Below are 9,068 nucleotides of genomic sequence, written 5' to 3'. Positions count from 1 at the left end.
CTGTGTGGATCTTATTGTGGCTACGCTGGCATTGAAAAAACAAACATCGGGGTCCCTGGCATATGCCTTAGCCACAGGAAGCCCTATTTTGCACTCTTTATCTTTTATTTTGAATCAAAAATACATCTCATTCTATGGAATAACTTTGACGCAATGACAAATTAATCTGTAAGCTAGATACTTGGAAGATTTTAAATTGCTCAAGAAAGCAACTGAAAACAGCATTTAACATTTTTGTCAGCTCTAGTAACATCTCAGTGATCCGCTTCAGTTTCCACATCGGCAAAATAATTAGCGTCCCGATGTCTCTGACTAGTGAGAAAATATGACAAGACGAGTAGACAAGTAAGTGAACAAGCAACACTTAGAGACAAGAGACTGTCGTGTTTGGCTGTTAGGATCCTCATCTCGTGAAAAATAAATAATAATAATCAAATAGGCCCTGGTCCTTATCTTTGTTGTGCAGGTAGCAGTTGAAATTCTACTTCCCTCTAGTGTCTTTCAGCGCACTTATCCCTGATTATGGGTATGCACTTTGTTGTACGTCGCTCTGGATAAGAGCATCTGCCAAATGCCATTAATGTAATGTAATGTAATGTAATGTTCTCATTCTGTGAAGCAAAGCCCTATTGGCCTCTCTCGCCATGATGCAGTGACATCTGCAGCTGTGATCTTACTCCATGTGTCTGTCTGTAATGATGGTGATGCGACTCCGGTAACCTAAATAATGTATTTTTAGACAAAACATGAAAAGCCAATTCCACGTGCATATTGAAAGCCTCTTGAACAAATTCAAACAAATGCGCCAAAATGTTAAAATGTTAAAATGTGTACCAAAAAACCCCCATTCAATTTATTAATTATTGATTCAAATGATTTTATCAGAGTGTGGTTTCATGGGGAAGACGCCATTTTGGGTCAGAGTACATAGGTTTCATGGGGAAGACTCGATTTGGTTGTCAGAGTACATAGGTTTCATGGGGAAGACGCCATTTTGGGTCAGAGTACATAGGTTTCATGGGGAAGACTTGATTTGGTTGTCAGAGTACATAGGTTTCATGGGAAAGACTCCATTTTGGGTCAGAGTACATAGGTTTCATGGGGAAGACTCCATTTTGGGTCAGAGTACATAGGTTTCATGGGGAAGACTCCATTTTGGGTCAGAGTACATAGGTTTCATGGGGAAGAGTCCATTTTGGGTCAGAGTACATAGGTTTCATGGGGAAGACTCCATTTTGGGTCAGAGTGCAGATTCATCCGCTTCCAGCTTCCCTGGCCGGGCGGCGGCCGCTAGCTTGGGGTATCTATCTGTTTGCATGTCTGTGGACCTGGTGGCCTGCGAGTCTTTGCTGGTGGCAGCACCGGCCCTCTGCTTGGAGATGAGCATCCAAAGGGACACAAAGAAACCTGGGGCCCGGGAAAAAAGGGTGGAGCTTCAAAACCCACCTCCCCCATCAATATACTGCAGCTTCAAAACCCACCTCCCCCATCAATATACTGCAGCTTTAACACCCACCTCCCCCATCAATATACTGCAGCTTCAACACCCACCTCCCCCATCAATATACTGCAGCTTCAAAACCCACCTCCCCCATCAATATACTGCAGCTTCAAAACCCCCCTCCTCCATCAATAGTTTGAGTCCACGGTACCATGTTTAGCTTTTTTACGGCTGCAGGTGCCCTTTGTAATGAATATAAGTGGACAAGGTCAGTATGCACTTGGGTAGTATGGACTAAGGAAGTATGCACTAGGGCAGTATGCACTAGGAAAGTATGGGCAGTATGGCTACATAGATTATTATAATAGGATTGTGCCAAGACCTCTTTGGGGAACATGCGGTAACGGCGTTTCCCCCACCCCACACACTTACCCTGCAGTGAGTTCAGGATGCAGAACAGGTAGAGGCCGGGAGTGGGCAGTCCTCCGAAGGAGCAGAAGACCAGGCCCCAGGTGACGCCCAGCAGGGAGCTGATGCCCAGGACAGTACACACGTCCTTCCAGCGGCGGCTGTTCCCGCCAGGCATGCGGTCTCTCCGTAGCATTAGCTTGCACGTTAGCGCCAGCATGATCATGGTGAACGCCCACACCAGGCCGCAGAAAGCGATGTTGAAAACCTGCACTGTGCTGTCCTGCAGGTAGCAGCTGCCACCCCAGGAACAGAGGAACTGAGTTACTGGTCACAATGTAAACCTGTTATACTGTACACACCCATACACACAAACACACACAAACACACACAAACACACAAACACACAAACAAACACACAAACACAAACACACGTACATACATACAAACATACACACATACACAAACACACACAAACACACAAACAAACACACAAACACAAACACACGTACATACATACAAACATACACACATACACAAACACACACATACATACATACAAACATACACACATACACAAACACACACATACATACATACAAACATGCACACATACACAAACACACACGTACATACATACAAACATACACACATACACAAACACACAAACACAAGTGCGCACACACATACAGAAACACACACATGCATCCACACATGTGCACACATGTATACATACACATTCGCACATGCCCACATACACATTCAAACCCACATAAACAGTCCCAAACAGACACACACACAGTATACGGACTGCGTCGTCTGTTTAACCTCAGTAATATCATCGGGGATGCCACAAGCAATACAGAGCAAGTTTTGAGTTTTTCAAATGTACACAAATACATTGATATTTTATATTGTACCTGCCAGCAATGGGTTCAGCAACATTTGGGTTCCTCTAAGCACTGCAACATTTTTAAAGAGCAAACCAGAGAAGTATGAACAATCACAAAAGATAATTTGCATTCTGCACATTTGCATTTGTTCCCTTTTCCATTAGGCTTCAGTGTTTCCATGAGGGAAAGCTGGGCATCACCTGGCAACAGGGAAACTTACATGGTTCTGCTTTCATCTATTACAGTATTTTACAATTGTTTTCACACTAGTCTCAATACCATATCGACTTTTTCAAAACACTTTCACCATATCAATAGACGATGTGAACTAAACTGTGGATATTTTTGCATTGCTTTGATACTAAAGGCATTCAATCACCACTTCTTCCAAAATTCATGAATACCTCTCTCAGTCAGTGTTACAGTTTTTTACAATCGTTTTCACACATGTCTCAATACCATGTCCACTTTTTCCAAAACTCTTCACACAGTGTGCTTTTGAAACACACACCTGAGCACACTTAATATTTCACCCAAAAGTGACTCATGCGTCCATAACTATAGCATACTATAACTATAGCTTTCCCCCATAAGACTACTTTGTCACTCAATGTTCAATGAACTACAAAACACAAACAACTTGGACCATTGCTAAATACATATATTATGCATTTCCCTTTCCTCTATTTTTGCATCTACAAATATTTCAAAAAGAAACTTCTGATTTGTTGGTTTGCGTCTCACAATAGATGTCATGACTGAGTGTGGTAAATTTACTGTAAACTGTGAATGAATGAATGTTTTACTGTATCGGAAACCCAGATTAACAATTTTTACTGTGTAATGTAAAACAATATTTGATAAAGAAACAAATCACAAAAGTAACAGTTTTCTTCAGGGGGTTTACAGTATTTTGCCATTTGGTCTCACAGCGCAATATACTGTAATTCAGAAAAATACAATACAATCAATTACTCAAAATACATTACAATCAATAACAAATACATACCAAATAGCAATATTTTCACTATATACAGTAATTTGCACATATATTGTCTGCCTATCAGTATCAGAAGTCTGCTGTTGACCTGGCCCATCCATCCTGTCCTCTGCATTTGGCCATAGATTTTTATCAACATCACTCCGAATGTTATCTCTTGCCATACACCGAGGAAAACATCTCTTGCGTGCCTTATACAGCCCTGGATGTGTTCCACTGTTATGTCCATACACCCAGCAGCCATTGCATCTAGAAGTGACATCTGGTCATGTGGGTAGTGGTCATAAACCTTCACATATACCTTCATAAACCACATAAACAGTTTGTTTGCAGCCTTGTTACCATCTATACAAAAGTGGTGCATTGAAATGTGCATGTATATATGGAAAATATAGACGTAGTTGTCACTGAAGAGATTTTTCCACTATTATATTGGATGCAGCCAGAGGCAGAGGAAGAAGACGTCATGGAAGAGCAAGAACAGTTGAATGAAATTAGATTAAATTAGAGCCACAGTCATTGATCATGTGGTAAATCATGGTCTGTCCCTGTGGGAAGCAGGTTTGAGGGTTCAACCAAACTTGCCTAGCTCCACAGTGGCTTCAATAGTGAGGATTCTCAGGTAAACCAACAGGTACTATACAGTATTTACAGCATTCTGACTGAAGGAATTCAATTGATGTGTATATTACAGTAGTACTGTGATTTTAGAAGTCTCCAGAAAAAGCAGAAGTATCAGTGCACATTTGTCTTTGACTCACTACAGGACCCAGCGGTTACCTCACACAGTCACACAGGGGGGAAGGGGAAGAATATTTACACCTCAACAGGAGGACACAATAGTTGGGATGCTCATTGCCAACAATGGCCAAATGAGGACAGGATGGATGGACCAGGCCAACAGTAGACTTCTGATACTGATAGGCAGACAATATATGTGCAAATTGCTGCAGATAGTGAAAATATTGGTATGTATTTGTTATTGATTGTGATGTATTTTGAATAATTGATTGTATTGTATTTTTCTTTTCTGAACTTCAGTATATTGCACGGTGAGAACAAATTTACAGTTTACTGTAAATTTACCACACTCAGTCATGACATCTATTGTGAGAGGCAAACCAACAGATCAAAAGTTTATTTTGCTGCTAGGCTTGAAATATATGTGGATGCAAAAACAGAGGAAAGGGAAACACATAATATATGTATTTAGCAATGCTCCAAGTTGTTTGTGTTTTGTAGTTCATTGAACATTGAGTGACAAAGTAGTCTTAAGGGGGGAAAGCATATGCTATAGTTATGGACACATGAGTCACTTTTGGGTAAAATATGAAGTGTATTGGTGGTTGAAGTGCATTTTGCACCAAAAGCTAACTGAGGTGCTCAGGTGCATGTTTCAAAAGCACACTGTGTGAAGAGTTTTGAAGAAGTGCATATGGTATTGAGACAAGTGTGAAAACGATTGTAAAAAACTGTAATTCTGCAGGCTCACCAGATATTTTTCACCTTCTGGTGCTGTATTCTGGTGTTATATTCTGGTGCTATATTCTGTTGCCAATCTTATATCATCTATATTAGGTATTTATTATACTTATTTTTTCGACTTCTACTGCTGGAGCCTATCCACTTAGAGTTATAATGCGTTGTGTTCAGAGATGCTCTTCTGCATACCACTGTTGTAATGTGTGCTTATTTGTGTAACTGTCACCTTCCTGTCAGCTTTGACCAGTCTGGCCATTCTCCTCTGACATCTCTCAACAAGGTGTTTCTGTCTGTAGAACTGCTGGTCACTGGATTTTTTTTTTTGCTTTTTACATTTACATTTACATTTTTGTCATTTGGCAGACGCTTTTAATCCAAAGCGACTTACAAGTGCAACCATTCTTTTTGCACCATTCTTCATTCATTCTCAAAAGACTAGTGTGTGTGAAAATCCCAGGAGATCAGCAGTTTCTGAGATACTCAAACCAACCTGTCTGCCACCAACAATCATTCCACGGTCAAAGTCACTTTGATCACATTTTTCCCCATTCTGATGGTTGATGTGAACATTAACTGAAGCTCGCATTTGCGTGAGTATATGCATTGCACTGCTGCCACACAATTGGCTGATTAGATAATTTAATAATACGTAGATGTAATAAAGTAAAAATGTTCCTCATGAAGTGCTCGGTGAGTGTATTCTGAAGTTCCAGTGGCTAAATTTATTGAGGCAGCAAAGATTTGAGAGACATTAAGATGACAAATATGTGATTAGAATGCTCAGCTGAACATTCTAATGCTGATGTAACAATCGCTACTGGTAATTGAAAGCAATGGAGTTCTAGAACACGGACTTCCAGACAATCCAGAGTTTTTGCAGAGAGGGCTGGGGGATGAGGAAGGGCTAAGGCGAGAAAGAGGGGTTTCTTACATTTGGCTGGAGGTGGTGTTGTTATCGGAGGAGTGAAGTGTCACGCGCTGGTAAATGTCTTTGTTGATAATGAGGATTATGATCACGGCTACAGCAGGCAGACCTGAAAAGACAAAGGTAAACTGAACCCCCTGCACACCAGCCACGATTCCCACTGGAACATGCCCTGCCAGGCTCAACCATCAAATCTATTTATAGAAAGGAACACCCTGTGGAACCATTATACACCCAGGCCACAAAGGGGCAGTGAAGTTAGAACACATTCACTGCCTCGACTTCAACAGTAGCCCATAAAATGCCACTGGGACCTGTTCCAAAAGCAGGGTTATGGAATAAGCCGGATAACTGCGTAAATCTGGAGTATGGACCGAAGTAAAAAGAGCTTGACAGGGAGGCCGTTTGTGGGGTTTGGTTGATGGCAGCCATGCTACATTTTAGAGGTCCAAATGCAGAGGAACAACTGGGCTCCTAACCAGGTTCGGCATCATGGGGCGGGGGAGGCGGTAGTCTGTGAACTTACGTGACAGTGTTAAACAAGTAAATATTCTTGTCGAGGCCCAGGAATTTCATCCAGCAGCCTTGCTCCTAATTGCCTAATGCCCAAAAGGTCCAGAGTGAGCAGGTATCCCTTGATGTAGGTACCAGACCTTATCTGTATTTGTGTTTTCGCATGACATATTTGACCCAAGTCTGATTGGAAGGTACTCACCCCAGCCCACCAGAGCTTGAGCAGGTATCTCCTGATGTAGGTACTCACCCCAACCCACCAGAGCCAGCTTGAGCAGGTATCTCCTGATGTAGGTACTCACCCCAGCCCACCAGAGCCAGCTTGAGCAGGTATCTCCTGATGTAGGTACTCACTCCAGCCCACCAGAGCCAGCTTGAGCAGGTATCTCCTGATGTAGGTACTCACCCCAGCCCACCAGAGCCAGCTTGAGCAGGTATCTCCTGACGTAGATGTTGAAGACACGGATCAGCAGCAGGTACAGGTGGAAACCCTCGAGGGCCGTCCAGGTGAAGGTGGCCAGGAGGGAATAGTGGATCATTACAGCCAGGTAAACGCACAGGTTGTAGACAGACAGCGAGGCCACCAGCTGACTAGGCAGGAAGTGGACGTTGAGCAGCACCAGAGCCACTACCAGGTTCAGGTGGATCTTCAGCGTGGTGTCTGCCAGCATTTTCCTGCCAAGAGAATTGAGACACACAGAGAGAAGGCTTAACAAAGTAAAACAGGAAAGCAACAGCATTTCTATTACAATTAATGCCTCTCCTTCCCCCACTCGCACACCAACGGCAACGGCCATGCAAGGCACCAACCAACTCGTCAGGAGCAATTAGGGGTTGGGGGCTTTGCTCGGGGACACTTCAACACACCCAGGGCAGGGATCCAACCAGGCTTACCTCCTGTGCTAATGTCACCCATTAGCTCAAGGGTTAAGCACCAGAGAAGAGAGAGTGGGGGTGAGAGAGGACTTAATTGTAAAAAAGAAATACATATAGAAACAGTTATTATGCTATTGCATGATGCTGTGCATTGAATATTCATCTGGCTGAATGGACTCCTGGCCCCAGGTTGTACTGGCAGGGCTTCATTCCATCATGCAAAGTACGTTGTTATATTAAATGGCTCCAAAGCATTCCTCATCAGGCCTCCCCTTGGTAATAGGCAACAGTATTATTATTAATAACCTTTATTTATACTGGGTAAGCTGACACACTCTTTTGCAGCAATGCCTCTCCAAGTAGCCTAACATGCACGTATTTGTATGGTGGGAGGAAACCGGAGTACCCAGACACGGACACAGGGAGAAAATGCAAACTCCACACAGAAAGGGCCAGGATTTGGGGGGTGCTACGTGAGAGTGATGCTTCACATGAATGACACTGCATGGTTTTTGTTTATTTTCTAACATATGCTATACAGTCAAACAATTATTCATTTGAAAATCTTTTTTTTAACAAAATAAATGAAAATATTTTCCCAAAAAAAAGCAAAGAAATAAAATGGTGTTCCAAACGGCTTACTTCTCTATAATTGAGTGTACAAGTTGTATGCCCTAGTCTGTGTCTCTCCTCACCTGTGACAGAGGTACATGAGCAGCGTGATGACCAGGAAGATGAGGGAGATGCTACAGCCAATCAGAGTGATGTAGGTGAGAATGTTCTGATCCCTCTCTGAAATCTCTGGGGTCACCTGATCAGGGATAAAGATAGTGTGCTGTAGTGTCTTGCGTAAGAGGAAAATGACATCATCCAGGGGTGATGCACTGTCGAATGACAAGCCAAAGCAAGCCACATTCATCCTCCTGTGCCGACGGCCAGAACATATATACACTAAGCGAACACTTTATTTGGTTTTATTTAGACTTATGTTTCAGACGTGTTGGTCTTCTGCTGCTGTAGCCTATCCACTTGAGGCTTTGTGTGTTCAGAGATGCGCTTCTGCATACCATTGCTGTCATGTGTGGTTATTTGCATTACTGTCACCTTCCTGTCAGCTTTGACCAGTCTGGCCCTTGTCCTCTGACGTATCTCATTAACAACGCATTCCTGCCCTCAGAACTGCTGCTCACTGGATTTTTTTTAGTTTTTCACACCATTCTCTGCAAACTCTAGAGACTGTTGTGTGAAAATCCCAGGAGATCAGCAGTTTCTGAGAAATTCAAACGACCCTGTTTGGCACCAACAATCATTGACATTTGGCCTGAAAAACTGAGCTTCTTGACCATGTCTGCATGGTTTTATGTATTTAGCTGCTGTCACATGATTGGTGGATTAAATATTTGCATTAACAAGCTGGTGTACAGGTCTACCTAATAAGGTTATCCCTGAGTGTATACGCATATCATAATGTTACATTTGAATACACGGAAGAGATATGAAAATTAATTCCCCGAGGAGAGAAACACTGCT

The 9,068-nt window shown here is 42.6% G+C and overlaps 1 protein-coding gene across 5 annotated transcripts in view; it reads right to left on the bottom strand.

Annotated features, from left to right (window-relative positions):
• Window positions 1–813: 813 nt before the first annotated feature.
• Window positions 814–9,068, bottom strand: part of LOC133130677 (adhesion G-protein coupled receptor G5-like) — a 16,167-nt gene continuing 7,912 nt past the window's right edge. For all 5 annotated transcript variants that reach the window (XM_061245428.1, XM_061245429.1, XM_061245424.1 and 2 more), the window contains 5 exons: window positions 8,234–8,349; window positions 7,069–7,337; window positions 6,156–6,258; window positions 1,874–2,145; window positions 814–1,407 (listed from right to left, as the gene is read on the bottom strand). In XM_061245428.1, the coding sequence (XP_061101412.1) occupies window positions 1,241–1,407; window positions 1,874–2,145; window positions 6,156–6,258; window positions 7,069–7,337; window positions 8,234–8,349 (927 nt within the window). In that variant the 3' untranslated portion in view covers window positions 814–1,240. The remainder of the gene's footprint in view (window positions 1,408–1,873; window positions 2,146–6,155; window positions 6,259–7,068; window positions 7,338–8,233; window positions 8,350–9,068) is intronic.

This window comes from Conger conger, chromosome 6 (genome assembly GCF_963514075.1).
Source record: "Conger conger chromosome 6, fConCon1.1, whole genome shotgun sequence".
Lineage (NCBI taxonomy): Eukaryota > Metazoa > Chordata > Actinopteri > Anguilliformes > Congridae > Conger > Conger conger.
This window is presented reverse-complemented; position numbering and strand designations above follow the sequence as displayed.